Genomic DNA, 23624 nt, shown 5'->3' on the forward strand with positions numbered 1-23624 from the left:
ATGAAATCACAGCTTGGCAACAGTTGGAACATACTGTAAATGTCCTGTAAATATGGCAACTATCAGTTGCATCACTCAAGGCTAAATACTTTTTAAAATACTTTATAATCTCTCCTTGGTGTCTGTTTTTGACAGATTTGACAGCCACTCCAGCTCCTTGCTGTCTCCTTGTTGTGCATCTGTTTCCAGTTTTATGTGTGGTGTTTGTGACTGTTACTGGAGCACCTGGAGTGTTTTTGTTTTTAGTTTCTCTGAACACGATCAGATCCCTCTAAGACACCAAATTAAAGCTGGATTTACTGTTAAACTTTTGCATTTAAAAAGTAATTAGAATGCAGATCATACTGCATGCCAATTCAGCATTCTGTTTTTATATACAATCGTTGTATTATATGTTAGGACAACTACCATATTGATATTAAAGCTTTTTCTCATGGCTTCAGGAAAAATAGTGCCCTGAAATCCACCTGAAATCTCATAGTCAGCAGAAGAGAAGAGGGTGATCCAGTGGGGTCAGCATAACAGAGCATTTATCTTACAAAGAGTAGATATTTCCCTCAGGGTAGAGAGCAAAAACAGAGCTAAACTGAGTCAATATTGGATCAATAGTGGATGGAGCCTGACTGCTAATGAATGAATTTGGATTTGAAATGGTAACTTGTCTCTTAAATGCTAGACATGTCATTGTTTTGCTTCCAATATCAACATGTCTACATAACTACACTAAAAAGGTTGTATCAGGTGTTTCTGATTTGGCCTTTGCAAAAATTACAAATGAGCTGACTATACTTTCTTGCACACTAATAGACAGCCTTTCTCTCTTTCTTTTCTCACCCTCTCGATCTATTCTAAGGCGAGCACGTGTGAAAAAATCCTGACGACAGGCTGCTGTGATTTCACTTCAGGCTTTGTTAATTTGGCTTATGCACTTTGGACCAACCTATGTGTTGAGTTTTCAAACCAGTGGAGTGTGCTTATTTGAAGTCTGAAATCCACTGTTGTCTGCGTTTGCATCAGGTTTGAAAATCCCAGGGAGATTGTGCAAATCAGACATCCTGACACAGCCAGGTTTGAGGATGATGTAATGTCTAAGAACTTTTTAATGGACCAAATGCAATTTTCTTTTTTGTGTGTTTTGGAGGGTCTCCTGAGCATGTCTGCTTTGAAGACGTGGTTTTGCCAATGATACCCTAAGATGTGCCAAAAAGAAGTTGTCACAAGAATATACCAGAAGGACCAAAAGACTGACTTTCATCCAAAGATACCAGGAAAGCCACACTGTCTTGCTCAGCGAACCCATCACCCCATACGTGATAGGTTCTTCCTTCCACAGTCAAAAAAAACATTCTTGTTGGGACAGTTGAAAACTCTGAATTGCCCATAACTGTGAGCACACCTGGTATAGTAATAAGGGGTCTGTGGAAAGAGGGGAAGAGACACAATCTCTATGATCAATGAAATGTAATCATAGTCTTCTTTGTTCTTTGCCAGCAATTTACAACCCTGATTCTTGCTGTTAAAATGCACCTTTAGCCTCGGCCATTGTATCAAACAGTACCGATACAGACTAACTGGCTTCTTTTTTAGCCAAAGACTGGTGTGTGGATCAATGCTTTATGTAAAGCTATGAACTTTAGTGGAAAAATCATTAAAGTTATAGTGTTAATTGCAGACCAGAGTGCCCTGTGGTATCAAGGTTGATGCCATTTTCTCTGTTGAAACTTTTAGGTTGACTTTTGATCCATTATTTCAAAGTGAAAAATCATGTATTGTTGATTCAACCCAGTATTGTAGCTGAGGTACCTAACTTTCAGTTTGGTCTAGTGGAGACCCTGGTGCTCAAGCCCAACTTGAGTTTTTATTACTGGAGTCAAGGTTGAATCTTATCTGTTTCAAAATAATACAGTGTCTCCATTTTAGTTGATACTCATGTCAAATACACTAAAGGAAATTTCTTTTTAAATTTTCTCTGCAACTTCCTCAGCTTGAAAAAAAGGAGAAACAAAAATGACTTTTTGGAGTCAAGTTGGATGTAAATAAATAGAAGAAGTAACATCTGAGAGTAATGACTGTAATGATGAAAATATGCAACACTCACCAAAAGAACAGAGCTCTCTCACTCTTTCTAGTCACTTGCTTTTGACACATTTATGAGTCTAATAATGGAGGCGTGCATGTGTCAGCGTGTACTCTCATTCAGAGCTTATTTAGAACCTCAGCACTACCACAGCGGCCATATTTGACACAGAGTGTCTCTGGCAGGCTCGATGAGTCCATGAGTACCCCCTTCTGTTCACATGTGCATTGTGGGAAATGTTTGCTCTCCTGACTCTGTCACAGCTGTCCACTCACATCGTATAACATCATGACGATACACACCTCCACCATTCAGACACATGTTCACACACGTGCACTTTTTACTTCTGTGCACAAACAGGATGTGACATAGTGCAGCTCGTTTCATGATGGTTGCCTCATTTCCCATTAGATGAGATCGGAGAAATTAGGTTTAATTGGCAAGAAATGGTCTGTGTCTAATGATTCAGCCCATTTGCTAAACTGTGTATTGCATTGTTTGTCTTTCTCTTTGCATATCCATTTGCTCTTGTAAATGAAATAAAGGAGAAATTTCAGAGGCAGTTTTGGTCTGTATGTAGTACACAAAGGGAATCATAAAGCAGTGTTTCCCCTACTATTAAAATGGGGTTCATTTCGGAGAGTAAATCAACAACATTTCTAGGTTGTGTTTGTCGAGTTCTGCGTGCTGCACATTACAAAAAAATCAACATTTCTTTCTAAAAGTTTCCCATGAGTTCTTAAAGTTTTGTTAACAAGCAGTGTTAGTTCATGCTGATTGTCTGTTTGTTGAAGCGGCGCAGCAGACTCTTAGAGCCAGATTATCAGCATCCATGTTGTGCATCGCAAAGATGGTTAATACATATTTTATCTCTCTCACTCAGCTAACTAACAAGACTAGAGCCCTACGTGAGCCTCTTTTCTTAATTCCACTCCAACTTGCTCCTGCTGTATATCTGACTATTACAGTCTGCTGCATGAGCCTTCCACTCCCACCCACACCCGCTTCAGGTGTGTCAAATCTCACTCTTGTTCTGCAGGGATTCTGACAATTTATGTTGAATTCAGCTTAACAGTGCGTTTTATTAAAGGCAATATTGATGTGTTCACTAAAGCACCACCCTGATCAAGTTTCCTCTCAGAATAAAGGGAAACCCTAAGAAAACAACCACATCCTTGTCATGCGTAATGATGCCAAACATGGTTAAAACAAAGCAGACTGATTTAACTCCTGGCTATGATTCAGTAATAGCAATGTCAAAGTAATATTTACCAACCTTATTTACGCAATCATTAATCATCATTTATCTGATTTCTTATCATTTATTTTGAAGGTGAAATTGTATCCTGATCTCTAGAAATCTTTACTGTATTTATGCCATGTAATTACCATCCTCATCATTAGATGCTTAATGCAATAAAGCCCAAGTATCAGCATCTACTCATGGTCTACCACCTTTCTCCCGAGCTTGGAAAGGCTGTATGCTATCACTACTGAGTAGAGGACTCAATAGTTATGAATTGAGGTTGGACTAATGAAATGGGGCTGTTGTGTTGTTTTATTTGACATGGTTTATGTATTGCATGTTGCCTTTTGTTTTATATCAGGGCATCCTCCCAAAAGCTTAAGTAAGCTTATCTGGAATGTCCTTTTAATGCATTTTGATTTGCTGTGTTTGTTTTGTTGGATTATCGTAGTTTTTTTATTGTGTATGAAACTCAAATATATAAAATAAAAATTTGCATAGAGAGGGGTGTTTTTCCCCCCAAAATAACTGCGTAATGGCTCGGGGTCTCTGCGCACCAGTCAGTGCGCTGATAGGCCTTTTTTTTTTAAGATTTATTTTTGGGCTTTTTATGCCTTTAATGACAGCAGAGGACAGTGGATAGAAATGGAAACAGGGGTGAGAGAGTTGAGGAGAGACATGCGGGAAGGTTTCACAGGCTGGATTCGAACCTGAGCCGACTGTTTACATGGGGTGCGCCTTAAACCACTAGGCCACCTGCGCCCCAAAAGCTGAGTCTTTTGACTTATTTTAAAAGTTTTAGTGCTCTGTCACTCACTCTTACGAGCTTGTAACAAATTGTACACATTCAACTCAGGTGTGGCATCATTCCAAGCTCCAACATTTCAACTTTTTCATGGCACCAGTTTGGAACCAGTACACCCAAGAAGTCTTCTGAGCGGTACAATGGGAGCAACGGTATGGCAGGCAAATCAACACAGACAGACACGCCACCAATTATAGTAGTGAGATAAGAGCCTTAAGACACTCTCTTTAAACACATAAAATCCCTTTATTTTCATGGCATGGTCATATAAAACCTTAAAAACATACTGTTACATGTGTTGGCACCAATTCCTCATCGGTTCCTTTGAACTTTCTGTTGAAGCCTTGATACCAAAATGTATTTAAGTTTGTGTTTAAGGTCTAAGACCATGCCATGAAAATTCAGGTATTTTAACTGTTTAAAGAGAGTTTAAAGGGAGTTTTCTCTGTTAATTCATTGAGATGTGAATGTATATCTAATAACCTGGAAAAATGTGCACACATGGGAAAACTGGTCCTTTCACCACACTCAACATTGCATCAAAAACCAATTATATAGTCACCAACAAAATGTGGCCATTTTTTAATTGAAAATGTCATTTTTACCAGTGCAGGATTTCCTGTTAACAAGGATTACTTGCGGGGCTTGGCATTTAGTCAGAGTTAAGGGAGGGCCAGCAGCTTATCAAAATCACGAGGCCCCTCTACCGTACCTGCAGGCTTTGGAACATTAATTTTGATTCCAGATGAAAACCACAGCAACATTCTGCTTGTATGTGGTTGCACTTATCATAATATTTTACAAATGCCAGAATTTCTTGCTGCATTTTGTTTCAGCTTATACCAGTGGTCTAACCAGTTTCTGTTTTCAGACTCATCCTCATTCTCCTTAGACTCTTCTTATGATTTTCTTTTTATAAATGATGACTTTTACCTTGCTTTTGGCTTGGAGCTTGTTTACAAAATAGTTAAAACTGCTAAAATCTGTGTCTGAGTGCACAATCAAAGTGTAGTGAGCTCACTTGAAGTAGTGACAGCAGTGACGCTGTCATCGACTGCTGCCCTGTGGCTATGACACACGCTGCAGGTGTTTATTAAATGTCGATGCTATAAATTATGTACAAATATAATCCAACAAAAACACTGACAAAACTTTTGTAATAAAAGAAAACTATGTGACATAAATGATGTTTTAATTGACTGAAGCAGGCCAGAGGAGCATGCACCAGGCCTGCAGTCCTTTAATTGTGCTTCAGAACCAGCAGGCCAAGATGACTGAGTGCTGACTTGCAGTGTTTTGCTTTAAAAACAGGAAAAATATTATGAGATGTTATGTCCCTGCATTTGTAGCAAGAGAAATGATTGAGTTGTGTCATAGCAGAGCAGAAAAAGTTCAAAACTAATCAGCAGGGACACTGACTACCTCTAGGATAATTTGATAAAAGAAGTGAGCTGGACTGATAGACAGGCAGACATATTTCATTCTTCATGGAACAGCTCTAGCTTTAAAAGAAGACAGGTACTGAAGGAAAACAGGCACAAGCTGGTTCTGTTCGAGAGAAAGACAAGCTTACAGATAGACACTGAAGCAGACAGGGACCCTGTTTAGACAATGAAGTAACAGAGATTTATATCTACTCTGACCATTCAGATATCAAGTGGTAATGCTAGTTGTGGACACCTTAATGCATATAGAAATTGGTTTGATATCTGACTGCTCAGAGCGCTTACAGAGATGGCCTGGGATGCCATCATGGTTGTATAGACATGCTGTCACTTGGCATGATCTACTGAATTCATAGTAAACACAAAGCATGGTTTTATTTATGACTCACCTGGAGTGAGAAAAGCTGTTAAAAAGACACCACTCGCCACTAAGCTAACGGCATATGGTGTTTGCAAAAGAGATACACAAGTGAGAGAGGCATGCTCTTAATGTATAATATGGACACATGTACTGTAGTACAGTCACTTAGTATCCCTGTGCCTAAAATGGATCAGAACTGTAAACGGGGTCAGTCAGCCACTGTAGCAGACAGACTGTGTGTTGCCAGCTGAGAGTGTTCAGACACACATGTAAGCAGTCCTTTAGTCAGGTTTTCAACACCGTGTTCTCTCATGTGTCCTCTGGGAGCCCCCGTCTCTTCTTACCGGGATGTGTGAAAAACTCAATCACAGCCTGCAGCCCCCCAGCTGTGCAGGGTCGCAGTAATTAAACTACATCAGTCAGCCTCACGAGGAGTTTCTATGTTTCACTCTCAGCTGCACCTTCCTCTCAGTCTACCTCTGTTTTTTTTTCCTACCTTTTTTTGCAGATTTTTTTTGTCATGTAGCAGTAGTAATAGAAAAAATATAGTGTATTATTTGGTGATTTTTAGAGGTTCTTAAAAAGGGGATTTTTTTCCTTTTTACCAAGGTGAGGTAAAGGGTAGCTGTTTGTCCTGTTTCCAGTCTATTAATGCTATATGCCAAGGTAAATGGTTGCTAGCAGTACTTCTACTCTTAATGTACGTGCATAAGAATGGTATTTATGTTCTCAATTAACTTTCTGCAAGAAATTGATTTCCAAGGTGCTGAGTTTCTCTCCAGACTGGATACAGCATATTTTTGAAGTTGCAAAGCAAGCTGTCAAACAGATAACTTTCTTCAAAGTTATGACTAACACTTTCATGGAAAATCTGCACAAACATATAGTAGTTCACTCACTGTCAGTCCTTTTTGTCACAGTGTTATTTTTCTGTGTGACAGCTTTACAGATATAATAACAAGAGATAAAGATATTTTGGTTTGGGTCAAATCCTGCTATAGCTCTTCCAATCTTTTTGATTTCTCAGATTCTCACAAATGTACAATATATTTGTTAGTGCTGCACAATTCATCTAATCACAATCGTGATGTCAGGCTGTGCAATTACATAACTGCATAAAAAGCTGCAATTGTTTTAGTAGAAGACATACTTTAAAAATTACCAAAAAAATCCTGCAGCAAGGCTTTTACAATACTATAGTCTCTATGCACTTAGTAGAAGTGCATTTATTTTCCAAATGGGAATATTTTTTTATATATGAAGATATTTTGAAAAGCAGTACTGTAAAACTGAAAGTTTTGTTTTTTTTAACATGCTTAATATTTGCATGTTTTAAGTTGAGGCATACTCATCTCAAAATGATTAATATTCTCTGCATTTTCCTTGATAACCAATCAAGTACGCTCATAATAACATTTATGCATTTTATCCATCCATTCCATTTTTCATCAATCCATTTTTATCAGAAATATATAATTCAAATATTGATAATAATGCTTTCAGACACGAATCTAATTAGGTTGATTGAAATGTTTCTGTCCAACGTGTAAAAGAAGGGGAATAAAGAAAATTGTATTTTTATTTGCATATCGAGGTTATTTTACAAATACATTTAAGGATGTATACAATTTTTAAAAGACAGTTAAGGCCAATTATATCTGTAATATTACAAACATATAGCCTACTAGTTATCAAAGATAATTAATGTGTCAGTTTTTCATGTTTCATATCAGATTGTATTAAATGTTCTTTATTTTTTACAATTTTTAGTCATTTGAAGTTAACTTTAGGGCCACACTGAGTGAGGGGGAGGGCCGCATGTGGACCCCGGATCACCAATTGCCCACCACTGCTGTAGGTTAACTTCTGTTAGCTCTTAGCTGTTGACATAACATCGAGTGTATTATGATGCATTTAAAGTATGGACAGTTAAACGGCTATCAAAATAAAGGTATAACATCCGTAAGACATATTTAAATGTAACCCAAAGAAATCTGGATTATAAAGAAACTTAAATAAGTTGGGTATAACGTCTTTTTTTTCTTTAACAATAAAGAAAAATTTAAAGAATCTGGAGAAATCTCTGCATGTAACTGTGATGGAAATTACAATGTGGGCTGGGGAAAACCATTGTCAGTTATCACAGTACATCGCTGCATCTACAAATGTTTGACAGTTTCTCCGAGCCTGAACTCAGGAGAAGTGTGCAGTGGTCTGAGGAGTCCACACTTCAAATTGTTTCGGAAATAATGGTCGGTGGTGCTGTTGCCTCCTTGTTCACTTCCCAGTCAGGGCCTTTCTGTACAGAGTCCGCATGTTCTCCTTGTGCATGCTTGGGTTCTCTCCTGGTACTCTCGCTTCCTCCCACCACCAAAGACATTCTTGTTGGATGAGTGTGCCTGGTTGTTTTTCTCTGTATATCAGCCCTGGGATTGACTGGCGGCCAGTCAAGGGGGTACCCTGCCTCTCACCCAATGACAGCTGGGATTGCTCTGACCACCTGCAACCCTGGATTGGATAAGCGGTATAGAAAATGGATGTATGGCCATCAGGCCCTCTGGACTCAGGAGGAAAAGGACCATGTGAACCATGTGAAGCCACCATTGATACTGAGAGGTACATCCAGGTTTTGAAGCAACACGTGCTTCCATCCAGATGCATCTTTTTCAAGAACATCCCTACTTATTTCATCAAGACAACACCAAGAGATGAGTTTCAACAGCATGGCTTCACAGTAAAAGAGCCAAAGCATGCATTTCCAGAGCTGTCTCCCATTGAAAATGTAAGTTGCGTTATGAAGTGCAAATTACAACTATGGAAAATTGCACTTTTGAGCAATTGAAGATGTACAAAAATGGGGAAAAAATGCACTTTCAATACTTGAACAGCTAGTGTCTTCAGTCCCCATATGTTTTCAGAGTGTTGTTCGAAGAAAGGGTGGTAAACATGCTTTGTCCCAACTTTTTTGGAATGTGTTGCAGGCCTTTGATTAGAATGAAATTTTTTTTTTCTGAATTATGATGAAGTTGATCATTTTGAAGTTTAAATCTCATTTTTGTACAATAATTATGTAAGATGAAAAGGCTTTGAAAATAGAGCTGAACGATTTGGGAAAACAATTTAATTGCGATTTTTTTACTCAATATTGCGATTGCGATTTAATAAGCGATTATTTCTTAAGTTTCTCATCACATGTATTTTCCAACAAAAACAATGAATGATTAATTTTATACTATAACCAAAACAATATTAGATTAAACTAGGGCTGAACAGTTTTGAAAAAATATCTAATTGTGATGATTTTGACTCAATTTGCAAATTGGATTTACCTGTTGTATTAAACAGAATGATAACATTTATATAACTCATATTAAACAAAAAAAATGAAGCAAATATGATTTTTTTGTATACTATTCTAAAAAATATGGCAGTTGAATGATTGCATGATATGTAATGCATAACTTCTCTGCTTCAAAAAAATTCTAAACCGGTATTTTGACACAAATTTAAAGTTGAAGAAATATTGCACCTTCTGCGATTTGAAAATTGCAGCAGGCCATATTCCGATTGAAACTAATTTGCGATTAATTGCCCAGCCCTATTTGAAAATCAATGTATTTAGTTTTTATTCACATTCTACACAGTGTCACAACTTTTTTGGTATTGGGTTTATACATTAACAGGTAGTAAAATATTTGATCTTTCATGGTGACAAAAGTTGAAAACGTTTGATTTCTAAATTTGATGTTAATGGACAAACAGGACGAGTCTATTCACAGCACATAGAGCCACAGTGACCTGAGGAAAGAGAACCAAAAGAGGATATAAAACATGAATCATCCCTCTGCGCTGTTTTTATGTCCTCCACAATCAATAACTCACTTTGTTCTGCAAAGTGTGCACATGTGCGTCTGTGTTTGTGTGGAGGGATGATCTGATGGCTCATGGCTGTGTAGACAGACAGTCGGGCAGGGAGCGAGCTCAAGAAGGAGAAGCTATGAGTTTTAATATCCCTTTATCATCACCTCAATATATCTCTGTGGGTGCCAGACACTTGGACAGGAAATATGGAGGGTGATTTTATCATCTGTCACCCGCTCAAACATCGAGTCACATGACACTTTCCTGTGGTTTATCACGCACCTTCACTCACATTGTTTTAGGAGGATTTGTGCAGGTTACTCTATCATAGAAAAACAAAATAGACAAACGTGTTCACCTCAGACAGAAGAAGATGCATGCATTACTCCCATAAAGGTGTACATATTCCCACAAAGCACCAATTTCCTGAGGGCCAATCAAATAAATTTCTGGTTGATGTGATTCAGCCTTTATCACTGGAATATAAATAGAACCTGAACGGATTCAACCTTGAAGAAACAATGGAATAGCAAGACGGAGATTAGAGTGAATCATGCTGCAGCACAATCAATAGGAGGGAATGCACCCTTCATTTAGCTGTCACTTAATTTTATTTCTTTATGCAAAAAAAAAAAAATGCTAATTAAAGGGACTTGAGTGGCTGGTAATCACTCCCAGGTAGAAGTGAATCTCACTTCCTCCAGATCTCCTCACAGTTTGTTGGACGTCTCTTACACATGAGTGAAAGTGGAGTGGAAGATGATAGGACACAGCAGATTATGAAATGTCTGGACAGAACCAGTTACATACAAGATCTATCCCTCTAAAAGCCTCAGGCACAGGTTAATGAAGCAAGAGTTTAGATTTTTATGAATGTGTTTACAGTGAAAGTACAAGCAAGACAGAAAAATGAGAATCTTACATGGATCAGGAAAAACACAAAGTTAGAATATATCACTTAAAAGTAAAACCATGGTTGGCAAAATGAGATAGAAATGTGCTGGAAAAACAAGACAAAGAGGACAAAAAGCAAGGTTAGCCCCAAAATGTAAAAAAGTCCCTCACTGGCCTGCACCCACAATGCTCTAAGCCCAACCAGGCCTGAGTGTGGATACCTCATCCTCATGTCCTTATATGACACTGGCACTTTTACAGGCAGCATAGTCTCACAGTCCAGCCCAAGACCCCTTTACTCCATGGCGGCATATTTTGACGCGTTTTGGTCAGGTATTGCCTTCTAACAGTGCTGACTGTTAAGAGGATTGATGGTATTAATTATACATTATGTCCACATTGTCAACTGTGCTTGTGCCCCTGCCTGAACAATGGTACAGTCCCAGAACACACCGCTTCCTTCCATATCAAGGCCAGGGTGTTTGGGCACAGTATGGGGCGCTTACACTAGTAAAATAAACTGGACTTTGGGGTTAAATGCACATGTGCACAGTGGTAATGGAAAAACTGGTATCAATACCATTACTGGTAAAATTTCAGCAACATATAATGACTGTGTCCACTATGCACAGCCTCTTTGTTGGCTTGTCCGGGGTTTTAAAAGGAACCCTGCATGGTAAGACAAGTTCACCTTATTGGATAGATATTTGAATCTCTTATATGTTTATTGAGTTTCTTTGTTCAGATATGACTTACAGTGCATATTTTTAATCTAAAAGTCAGTTGTTTGTGTATGTTGTACTTTGTTTGGTACACAAATGTTTATCAAAAAAAATAACAGTTGTAAAGTCAGAATAGTTCATATTTTTGGATGTAAACATGAGTAATGGCGACACATGCACTGCAGCCTTAAACTTTTTCCAGTGAGGTTAATGTGAGGAACTTGGAATCCAGACGCTACAGTGGTACTGCTGATTTGTGGGATGTGGCTCTTTCTCTCCATACTGTTTTGTGGAGCACCTCAGTATGTCGTCTTAGAGTCATCCCTCAGCTCAGATGTCTTACTCTGAGAGTCGCTCACTTATTTTTTAATGTTGAGTTTCTACATGGAACTAGAAAATTTAAAACTAAATAAGAGTCATGATTTGGAAGTGGAAAAATGCTGAGTATCATTTAAAGAGGCATTTGGAAATCCATCACTGTCTGAGAGTGTGATTAACTGCAGTGCCTGTGCAGGAAATATATCTAACAGTATATTGAATATACTAAAACAGGCACTTTACATCCCAGCCGACTAATTTAACCCTATAAAGCACAGATGGGCTTTATTTGTTGCCATGCCAACTGGCTATAGGGAGCATTAAGAGCGAGTTTTCTTGTTTTGTGCTTCTTCTTACTCTGTGCATGTGCTGGATTTCTTCCATCAAGCATTACTGATGAGTGTGCTCTCCCACTGCATAAAAGCTATTGTACCCTTGAGGATTTCTGCCTGCTTTGGGGCTCCCGAAGGTACTTAACTGAGAGGTTTTAAAAAACAAACCCATTTGGGATGTTATAAATAATACCACTTATTCTCAAATGCCTTGTAGGAAACATGTCATGAGTGTAGTTTTGAATAAAAATGGCAAATGTGGGGTTTTCCTTCAAGTGTGGTGAAATACGGATGAAACAGATGTATAATACAGGTAAATCAGGTTATTGTAGAGAATTACATTTTTGCAGTATTGATAGTGAGCGTGCGATGTTGTGTGATGCCTGATGCTTTTATGCTGTTTGTACATGATGTCACAGACAAAGCCCTGAACCACCAGGCCCCCTCCTGACCTCCTACACGATCACACTTTTCCCTGTATCCTCCGTTCTTCCAACGCCAGCCTCCTCTCTCCACCACTCAGAACAAAGCGCTGGACCTGGAGGGACAGAGCTTTCTTCATAGCTGCACCCACCCTCTGGAAGTCACTCCCTTCACATATTTAAGACTATGCTGACCTTTCAAATTAATGCTCAATATTCACCATTTATGTAGTACTTATGCCATTTAGTTTCACCAGTTTACTTTTAGAAATCTGGTGTCATGATATCTCTATGGTGGTACATCATTGCAGGTCTAGATGAGTTTCTGTACTTGCCAATATTATCAACAATTAAAATCCAAATAGTATAATTATTTTGAACTCTTAAAATCTATTTCAGATTCAATCTCGGCAGTGCTTCATAGAAGACCCCCCTGTCTTTAAAGAAATAAATGTATTTCGTACTTCTCCTCTCCACTTCCTTCATGACCTCCCTCTCTCTCTCTCTCTCTCGTAGCCCGCAGCGTGTTTTTTCTCTCTGTGTTTCAGTGGAGCACTTAAGTCTCCCCCTCTGTGTACAGCCTGTAATGAGGGCTGCCAGCTGTGGCTCAATGGCCAGAGCACTCACATATACACACAAACCTACACAGTCACAAAGATCAGCCATAGTATTTCACTCCTACACTTGAAGGTAAAGACAGATATGAAAAAAGAAAAACACATGATTTAATCAGACATATACTGTATGTGGGCATCTGTAGGCTTTGAGTATGTGGCTGTGAGTAGAAGAAGGCAAATAGATAAGATGTGTTAATATGAATTATCTTATATTTATTTATACGTGTTTTTTTTCGGTTTTCACAGGCGAACAGCTATTAAGCTATAAGACTGCATTTTGCATTTTTTAAAATGTTTTCTAATCTTTTTTAGAAACATAATGAGTAAATATTTAAAAAAAAAATAGAAATACACATTTATTTTTATGTACAATTTACACAGTGTCCTAACTCTTTTGGAATCAGGGTTGTATAAAATTGTAATTTCACAACTAAATACTACTAAATGAGCTCTAGTTTGTGGTGGTTATGATGTACCTTTATGGCCAAAATATGACTTTATAACTTTTACTGCATATCCAAAACACCTGATGACAGAACAGGCATCATTATATGTGTGACGTGGTAACAGTTTAATCTCAGTTATCTTGTTTTCATGAGCATGGGAAGACAAATTTGAAATAAGAATTGAAACTGGATTAATCAACTAGCACTGACACCTCCCTGATAAAAATTTCTTCATCCACTGCTGCAGTAAAATCTTTAGCCATCACGCTAACTGTTTGTTTCCATCCGTATCTTTTTCTAGGATCCTGGCCACGGTGGGTTCAGACTTTGACCTGCGAACTCTGCGAGCTGTCCGGGTGCTGAGACCCCTCAAACTTGTGTCAGGAATCCCCAGTGAGTCACTTTTTAATATCCCAATACCAAGTTATTCTGCACTTTGTTTCTTAGCTATTATTATAAAGCTGTAAGATTAACCAGATCTACAGTTAGTTTGAAGCTTGAAACTACAATTCTCACTTATTTAGTAAAAGAAATATGTTCATATGTGGTCTTTTTAAGGATATGTTTAGTAAATAACCTTTTAAAGTATAGTTCTGCAAGAGCAAAATGTAATTATGGTGCTACATTATATGGACGAAAGTATTCGGCCACCTGACCATTACACCATGGGCCACCTGTGGGAATTGGTGCTTCATTCTGTAGAGCATTTATGAGGTCAGACACTGATGTTTGAACAAGAGGGCCTTGCTCGCAGTCTCTGTTCCAGTTCATCCCAAAGATGCTCGATGGGGTTGAGGTCAGGGCTCTGAGCGGGGCAGTCAAGTTCTTCCACACCAAACTCATCAAACCATGTCTTTAGTCCTTGCTTTGTGCAAGGCACAGTCATGTTGAAATAGAAAAGGGCCTTCTCCAAACTGTTGCCACAAAGTTGGAAGTAGAGCATTGTCCAAAATGTCTTGGTATGTTAAGATTGCCCTTCACTGGAGAAAAGGGGCCAAACCCTGAAAAACAGCCCCATACCTCCTCCAGTGTTGGCGACTTTTACACACCATAGGTAGGAGTCGACCCCCTTCTGTGATTTTACTTTTTCACTTTGTAGCCAAGTTGCTGCTGTTCCTAAATGTTTCTACTTTCGAATAACAGTTGACTGTAGAATATCAAGTAAGGATGAAATTTCATGAACTGTCTTATTACAAAGGTGACATCCATCACAGTACCATGCTTGTAGTGACTGAGATCTGTGGAACGACTCATTTTGTATCACAGATTTTTTACAAATGGAGACTGCAGGGCTAGGTGCTTGATTTTATACACTTGTGGCAACAGGTCTGATTGAAACACCCGAATTCAATAATAAACAGGTGTGGTCAAATACTTTTGTCCATATAGTAAATGTTTAACAGGATGTCTTTGACGCCTTTTGACTGGTTGCAGGGCTTTAAGGCAAGTTGGCTGAGTTTATGTTTTAACAAGGCTGCACGTGAATCATTCTGATCTACAAAGTGTCTTCAAATATAAGCTCCAGGTTGCAATAAATCTCTTTGTTTTCTCTGTAGTCATCACATGAACAGGCTCAGCTGACATTTTCTCCCTCCTCCTCTGTCTCTCAGGTCTCCAGGTGGTCTTGAAGTCCATAATGAAAGCCATGGTTCCTCTGCTTCAGATCGGCCTGCTGCTCTTCTTCGCCATTGTCATGTTTGCCATCATCGGGGTGGAGTTTTACATGGGGAAATTCCACACCACCTGCTTCAGGATAGACACTGGTGAGAGCAGCAGATTGGCTGTGCTGTGTTTGTACGACAACACTGATCATCAGCTGAGTTTACGCCAGGAAAAGTTTTTATTTTTTTTCCCTTTCAGCTGTTTTTCCTGTGTTGGCAATGTATGAGTACACATATTGCATTACATATTCATGCAGCCGTGCATGAATAATTTATCAGATGTGTATGCATGTGCAGCTTGTGAGAAGCCTAGCTTTGCATTTGCAGCATTTGCAGGCAGTGAGCCTTTATTAACGTAAGAAGTGCAAGGCAGAGACAGACATTTTTCACGTCTTGATGTTGATGAATGGTATTTTCACAGTCTTCCACTTTGACTGATAGCTTCTGCTGAAACTCAATAGAGATGATTATACTCAGATCCTGATCGAATTCCACCTGAAACGGTGCTAATGAGGTTGCAGTGTACTTTTTCTGTCACATTTTCTGCATCAGAAGTGAGAGGTGGTGAAGATTTTAAAGCAATTTTAAAGAGCTTTTCCATTAAGGTAATTCGTAGGTTTGATCTCTATCTTAAAGCTAGAATATGCATGTAGAGTTTATGCACTAATGTGTCTAAATAGTTTAAAAATGACTGCTGTTTTATTTTAGTTTAGAATTTATTTTACCCTCTGAAATGTGGGGCGAGAGCCTTTGCATTGTGCAGTATGTAAATGGCTCTGGTTCTACCAGCTGAACTCTGCCAGTTCAGAAAAGTTCAGAAAAGTTTGTCATGAGCCTTTAAAATAATTTACCAGGACATTTCCCAGAGAAGCCAAAGTAATTTGGTCATCCTCATAGGGGAAATAAAGGTTCTTAGTTGGGTCATTTTTACTTAATTCCAATTAAGGTGTAGTGAAAGCTTCTTTGTCAAAGGTGTGTAATCTTTAGTAAGGTGTAAAGGAGGTCAATTGAGAAAATGCTTTGCTACTTGCAAAGTATCCTAGGATTGCATGAACCAAGTAAGCCACTTTCAACAGCTTTTCTCCCTGATTATGTGGAATTCATCCATAAAACAAAAGCAGTGGTTTGAACTCTTTATGAGCTCAATTTTTTTTTTTAGCAGCAGAGCCCTGTAAGTAAGCAGAGGTGGTCAGAACTCTACTCAGCTTGGAAATGGGGGACAGCTTGAGTGACAAGAATGCACAGCTGATGGCAGATAATAATCATGCTCCATCACAAACAAGCAGCACAAAATCTAATAGAAATACATCAGCTCTCATGAGCAGGTTGCGTTTCCGTATGCGGCAGGCTTTTACGTGCCAAGCAGCATTTCCACAGCAGTGATGTCGTGGCTCTGTCATAGCAAGAACCTGACCATTACAACAAGGAAAATTCTGAAGGAGCACAAGATAGTTTTGCCCTATAAAAGGATCAGTGCTCAGTTAAGAATTCCCCAACCTACATGCCTCCATGGGTCAACTGTGCAGACAGATGGGTAGCAAAAAGCCAGCACTTTGCAACCCTCCTTCGCCTGTGTTTCATCCACTCAGTCCCACGACACCTCAAGAGGGCTAAAGTGATCTCCAGAATTCTAGAGACACTCCCACTCTGTGCCAGCTCCCATCTCCCACCATGCCAACACAAAGAGATCATTATCTTACCTACCTTACCACATGGCCCACACGGCCTATGCCACCTTCAACAGACTTAGGCTCCATACTTGAAGCTCCAGGTAGTGACAATGCTGATGCCACCTTCCCTTCCCTAACACCACACATGATTAAACTATTGAAAGAAAACAGTTCCTGTTGCAAACATCACACATGAAACTGCCTAAAGTACACAAGAGAAAATGAAGATGGAACGAGGGAGAGAGCTTAGCAAGAAAAAAATCTCTCTGGCTCTGGAAACGGTTGGAAACATCTAAAGTAACATCAGAACTAAACTATAAAATAAACATGACAGGTATTTTAAATATAAACTATTTTAGTGTGAAGAAGATCTAGAAATGTATGCACTTATCCACGGATAAATAGGACCACCAACAAAACAATTAAAATAATATAGCCCCTATTATCAAGGATATTTGATTTGCTACAGATTTGCCTGTAGGTGTCAGTAATGTGTGAGCATAAAAGTGAGGTTAAAACCTAAATCTCCTCCCTAAATGTGTGAGAATGAGTTAACAGCAAAGCAGCCAAAGCCGTTACTGATAAGTCACAGCCAGGTTACTACGACACTATTATAATTACGCTACAACTTTACAGTAATTATAGAAAACACTGAGACTGCTCAGCTGAAATTACCCGTTGTGTAATGCAGTGATAAAAATTACAAGGCGGCTTTATTTCTCACCGCCGCTGTCAGAGAGTGTGAAGGTGTGACTTGAGGGGTTGTTGACTGAGCCAGCTGTAAAAGAGTGTGCATCTGTCTATCATTTAGTGTGTTTGTGTGTGCACGTTTCATTCCAGTCAGGCTACTGGTAGTGGCGTGAGTGGATGTGACAGGCTGATAATGTACAGTACATGTGTTATTGAGTTATTTTAGTCTCAGAAACAGCAGGGTTTGATTACTCTGAGCAGCACTGGAAATGCTTTCTACATTAAAGCTGCAGCCTGTGTTTCTTTCTGTTTATGTGCAATCAATGAGTGAGTCATAAGCAGGTGATGCTGTGTATTCACTGTCATATGTCTAATTGTATTTGCATGTTTCTATTTTTTCCAGTTTGCTCCTTTGGTGGCTCTTCATTTCAGAACAGTGTGTTCTTTTCTTCTACTTCTCTGTGCTGCTACTCTGCCTTTAATTAAATCATAAACATATTATCATTTAGAGCCATATAGTCTGTTTCCTTATATGGGACAAACACAAAAGAGTAACATTTCAGGGTTTTTATTGTGGCATTTACAACATCAATTCCAAAAAGTCAGGACTGTAAGTAAAATTTAAATTTAAATGGAATGCAGTGATTTTCAAAGACTTAAACCCATATTTTATTCAGAATTACACATTAGATGTTGAAACTGAGAAATTTTACCATTTCAGGAAAAATATTAGCTCATTTTAAATTTGATGGCAACAGCACGTATAATGTACTATGGATGGTAGGATATTCAAAGTCTTTAAATTTTACATAAAGGAACATTTTTCTGAAATTGTTCCACAGTTTTTGCCCATCTTTACTCCTCCTTTTGTTGCCCCGTCCCTACTTTTTTGAGACGTGTTGCTGCCATCAACATTGAAATGAGCTTAATGAAATGGCAAAATGTCTCAGCTTTAACATCAAATATGTTGTTTGTTTTCTTTCCTGGAAAAAAACAGTTTGAAAAAATATACAGGCGCCCTGAGTGGACATGCATCTATTTATGTTGTTTTGCTTCATTTTACTGTGATAATGGATAAATTTAGGTTGTTTTCTTGAGATCTTACCTCATTTATCTCATTATATCTGGATCACACCTTGATAATATGTGATTTTCTATGGATATTTTGTCATGCTTTTTACTCCGAAAATATTAAATCCTAGCCTTAAGCCAAACTCCATTCAACAAAAGAAATAAGAGACCCGAGGAGTTTTTACATCCTCCCTGGACTATGAGTCTGGCTGACACAGCACCTGTCAGAGGAGAAAAAAACACGGACACATTTTACTGGAGTGACAGTAGAGGGATGTTGGCCGTGCAGTCTGGCTCTGCGGATCATCGTTAAAACTCAGCACAACTTGTGATCGTGGCACACTCCCTCATGAAACACTGGGTGCACAAGGCATCTGTTGTACTCAGCACATTTATTCTTTATTCTGATCTCCATCTGCTGACATGTCTCTGCACATCTTTAAAATAAACTCTGCAGCTTCCTCCATCTACTCTGTGACTTCCACATCACTGTCACTTCATTATGCATGAAAGTTCAAGATCACAGATGGAACACAGCTCAGTAAACTTCCACTAAGTTAGTGACTAAGTTGAATAAACATGAAACCTTTTCATAGTTTGTTCTTAAAATGTGTTTGAGAATTAGTGTGAGGTTAGGGGCAGATTAGCATTGACCTCATGAAGACTAGCTGTGCTCAAGGGTACAGCTAATGGGGGTCCTGTTCAAAAATACAAATAAACAACACTTAAAGCTGTAGTAAGTGATTTATTTTTAAAACAACACAATTCGTCAGGTTGTTGTTATTGAAGCCATCTAACAGAATAACACACTTCTGCGACGCCTCCTCGTGCTGCACTCTCACTTGAGGAAAGCCAGCAAGGGACGATGCTCCAGCCAATGAGGAGGCTAGTACTCGCAGCCAATCAAGGTTCAGGTCAGAGGGAGCGTTCCTATTGGCTGCTGTAGTAGGTGCACTTCCACCTCTCAGCTCAGTGAGAAGTTGATACAATGGTGGAGTTACCAGCAGTGTTTGGTCCTATTTGTTCATGCTGAGAAGAAGTGTTTCCTTGCCTGTTATTCTGCCATTGATTTCAGTGGAAAAGCGAAGCAAAATCACTCTACGAGAGCTTTGCCTCCGTCAGTATTCGATTCAGAGGACATGCACATTCCCGAGGAGATATGTGAGAAGAGAGGTGGCGCTACGGAGCTCAAACACGGAGAAGAACAGGAAGGGAGGGGGAGTAGAGTTGATTCTGCATGGTTCTCATCGAATGTTACATACTCGAGCTTTGAGAATAGTGTGGCTTTTTGAGCATTTTTTAGTGGAGCAAATGTTAAAAAAGGATTGCACCAGATCCACAGAGCACGTGCAAAGGGAAATCCACACTGACTGCACACTAAATGCATGCAAACTGCTCAGCCAGGCTGTCTCATGTATGTGTTTGTAAATAAGGAGAAGGAATATTCAAAACTATGCACACAATTGCTCAACTAAGATGCAAATCAGCCTCATTACAAATAGCACCTAAACCACAAAGGAAAGTGCTAACTGCCACAACAGTAAAAGTGATGCCCCCCCTTGAACAGGAAAACTTGATGCTGTATACATGATTCCCAGCCTCATCCTCACTGTAAAGTACATAGGGTGTTAATTGACACCAGCCTTAGTAGGTGCATAGATAGCCAAGTGGTGTGTAAGGACAGCAGCAAACATGCACAAGCTGCTTCATGCTGAACTTATCTCATAACAGTTAGTCACCTTGCTGGCAACGTTCCCGGCTTCCCTGTCCAACTTTGCTGGCCCCTCTCAGTGAGGACAATTGACCTTCTGCCCTTATAATGAATGGTGAGCATCCAGCCTCATTTTGTCAGTCATTACACAAAGCTGGAGTCCACAGATGAAGGTTGATACTAAGACAAGGAGTTAAATTTAGAGCTTTGCTCCATAGCTTTGACAGAAAGTCACTGACATCTCAGCTGGAACACATGACCAACATAAAATTAAACCAAAGACAGTCAAAGGCACAAGGCAGCTCACATCCCTCCTTTCAATGTCTCACAACCTGCAGATAGAAGTAGCTCTCTAAACTTCAGCTGTTTCTGGAACTTTCTGCTTCTACATTGATGGAATATGTCAAAGTGAAGATAAAGTATGATTACACTTCCTGTTTGTGCTCTTCAAAGTAGAAATGTAATTTGGTGTTTATGAGGAGAAATCATACTTATCCCATTTGTGCAGGAGGCTTTTTTTCTGATTTTTTTCCAGCTAGGTTATACAACGAATCAAGTTTCTTCTATTGGGATTTACTGAGGTAAAACATATGAAGAGTAACAGGGCTGTGACAGCAGGGAGACACAGCCAACATGCAGCACACACACCTGGTGTGATGACGATGTGAACTAGAGCAGGCAAGATGCATCTCTGAATAAAACTGTTTCAATATTTGTTTCTCTTTCATTCAGGTGAGAAGGCTGTAGATTGGCCTTGTGGTGTGGAGCTCCCTGCTAGGTTGTGTCCAAACGGGACAGTATGCAGGGAGTACTGGACTGGACCCAACTTTGGTATCACCAACTTTGACAACATCCTGTTTGCAGTGCTGACTGTGTTCCAGTGCATCACCATGGAGGGCTGGGTGGACATCCTCTACAGCGTGAGTTTATATACACTCACTCTGCTTTGTTTTTCTCCCTCTCTCTCTGTCTTTACTCTCTTTTAAAGCTTCTTTCATTTTACCATCTTGGCTCAGGTATTTTTGACACCTTGGGGACTGTGCTTGAGGCTTTTCTGCTTCATGACATGGTCAGATCTATGGGACTTGATTCTAAAACACTAGATGTTGACTGTTGATTTTCACATTTCTTTGAGGACAAACTGAGTATTTTCTGTAGATCTTCAGCTTTCAAGGCACGTGGACCCAAATCTTCACTTGGACCCACAAAATATGAGCATTACATAGCCAGAGTGCCATAAAATGACTTCAGAAATTTCCTGTGCCCCAGAGGCTGAACCACTAATCTCATGGACAAACAATGAGCTTTGTCTTCTGCTTACAAATCTTCTTATTTAATTAACAGATCGCTATTAATTTGTTGAACCTTTTGGCCTCTGTGAGGCATATGAGGTGTTTTAAACCTTTTCTACAGCTATGAATTGGAAGGAGGATTTTGGAGACCATTTCCATCCTTTCTTACTCTCCTGTGCTTAACATTCACACATTCACTTCTGGGAGCTGCCAACCAATCATCTGTGACTTCTGAGCATCTCCCCTTGAGGACTGGTTTGGTGCTAAAGGGCACCTTGAAGGTAGTTGGCCATGGATTGGAAAGCGTTAGTTTTACCACTGCATAGATTCCAGAGTGGCTCAATCCACTCAGACGCCTCAGGCCATCTCATATTTGCTATTATTTCTGTCTGTGTGTAACAGCTTTTCCTGCAGCATGCCATTTAATGGGAGCATCAGCGCCTAAATCAGCTTTCTATTGTTTCATATCAGTGTCCTAACAGCCTGCAGTGGTGCAACATTTTACCTGGATGTCCTGGCTCTATTTTTTCTTTCACTCATGTTGACATTGACTAGGAACAAATGAGGAGGGAAATCCTCAAGGAAGCTCATAACCAGCTCATAAGAGCTTGTTAGCTTGTTTTACAAATTGTAGACAGAGGTGCAATGATAATATACATGCTGTGATTGAAATGCTGTGCTCTTATTTGTTTTAACACAGAGGCAAAATTTAATCTAGGCCATTGCTGTGAAGTTCAATCTGTGTCTGTGCATGGTGAGAGCGTGAAAGTTTGGGAGTAGTTCACCTGACTTGGCAGTGCAATCCATCAATCTTCTAACTCAAGACTGGGGTGATGGGTTTGCTGGGTGAGGCTGTATGACACTTGGGTATCTGAGCATGTGGATGAAAGTCAGAATCTTTTGGTCGTTGGTCCTCCTGGGGTTACTGCACTTGTGAGGCCTGGATACTGACTGATGGTTGTTGACTGCGATTTCACGTGGCGTCCTGCTGTTGTTCCTGAACATCCCCACAACATGATGCTGCCACCATTGGGCTTCACAGTGGGGATGGTGTGTTAGTGGTGATGTGCAGTGTTTGGTGTCCACCAATCAAAGCATCGTGTCTGATGGCCAAAAAGCACCATTTTGGTCTCATTAGAACAAAGAACTTTCTCCCACTTAACCAGGGAGTGTCCCTCATGTTTTTTTGTGAACACTAGTTGAGTTCTAATCTGAGTTTTCTTCAACAGTGGTTTTCGATTTGCCACTCTCCCAAAAAGCTTGGATGTGAACTCCACCTCTTTGTCTGTTCCTAGTTGAAGTCTGAGACAGTGTTTGAGCCACAGAGTGTAATTAAATATTAAAATGCATGTTTGAACTTTGACTGCAAGGGTTAATTGCATTTTTGGTGATTACTATGAAAATATGTTACAATTATGTAATTCATTTAAATAGCATGGAGAAATATTTAAGCTGAAGTACCAGTTTAAATATCTCCATGATGGTAAAGCCTGTTTTCAATATCCCCTCTTTTGACTGCCTTTTCTTGACTCAATCCTATGTTTCCTCATCAGAAGTAAAGGCAAATGTCCAAACATCAGATAAAAACCTGCAGCTGGACACAACGCAGAGTTACAGCCGTGTGATTTGTGTCTTACACAACTAGGTCAATGGGACACTTGCCCCCAACCTAAGCTCTCAGTACTTCTCTCTCTGTCCCCAGCCCAAACAGTTTTGTTTTCTAAATGCCAGCACCTCTCTGTTTTTCAGTACAGCGAAAAGCATCATAGTGCCTCTTAAAAACCAGCATTCCCAGAGCACAAAAAGGAAGACAAGAATCCCTGAAGGATGAGGGATGTCCAGCCAAGCAGAACTAAAAATGTCTGGGCCTGTCCCACAATGGCTGTCTGACTCAGAGCTTCTCCTGTCACTCTTTGTATTCAGATGATGTAACGCGATATGAAATAGAAGCACCACATGTTGGAATGGCAGAATCTGCCAAAT

General features: G+C 39.5%; 1 protein-coding gene across 3 annotated transcripts in view; it reads left to right on the forward strand.

Moving 5' to 3' along the window:
• The window catches only part of cacna1bb (calcium channel, voltage-dependent, N type, alpha 1B subunit, b), a 245563-nt gene that overhangs the window by 74302 nt on the left and 147637 nt on the right, over positions 1-23624 (forward strand). For all 3 annotated transcript variants that reach the window (XM_041810708.1, XM_041810710.1, XM_041810709.1), the window contains exons 6-8: positions 13848-13939; positions 15157-15309; positions 21082-21269. In XM_041810708.1, the coding sequence (XP_041666642.1) occupies positions 13848-13939; positions 15157-15309; positions 21082-21269 (433 nt within the window). The remainder of the gene's footprint in view (positions 1-13847; positions 13940-15156; positions 15310-21081; positions 21270-23624) is intronic.

Source organism: Cheilinus undulatus, linkage group 17 (genome assembly GCF_018320785.1).
Source record: "Cheilinus undulatus linkage group 17, ASM1832078v1, whole genome shotgun sequence".
Lineage (NCBI taxonomy): Eukaryota > Metazoa > Chordata > Actinopteri > Labriformes > Labridae > Cheilinus > Cheilinus undulatus.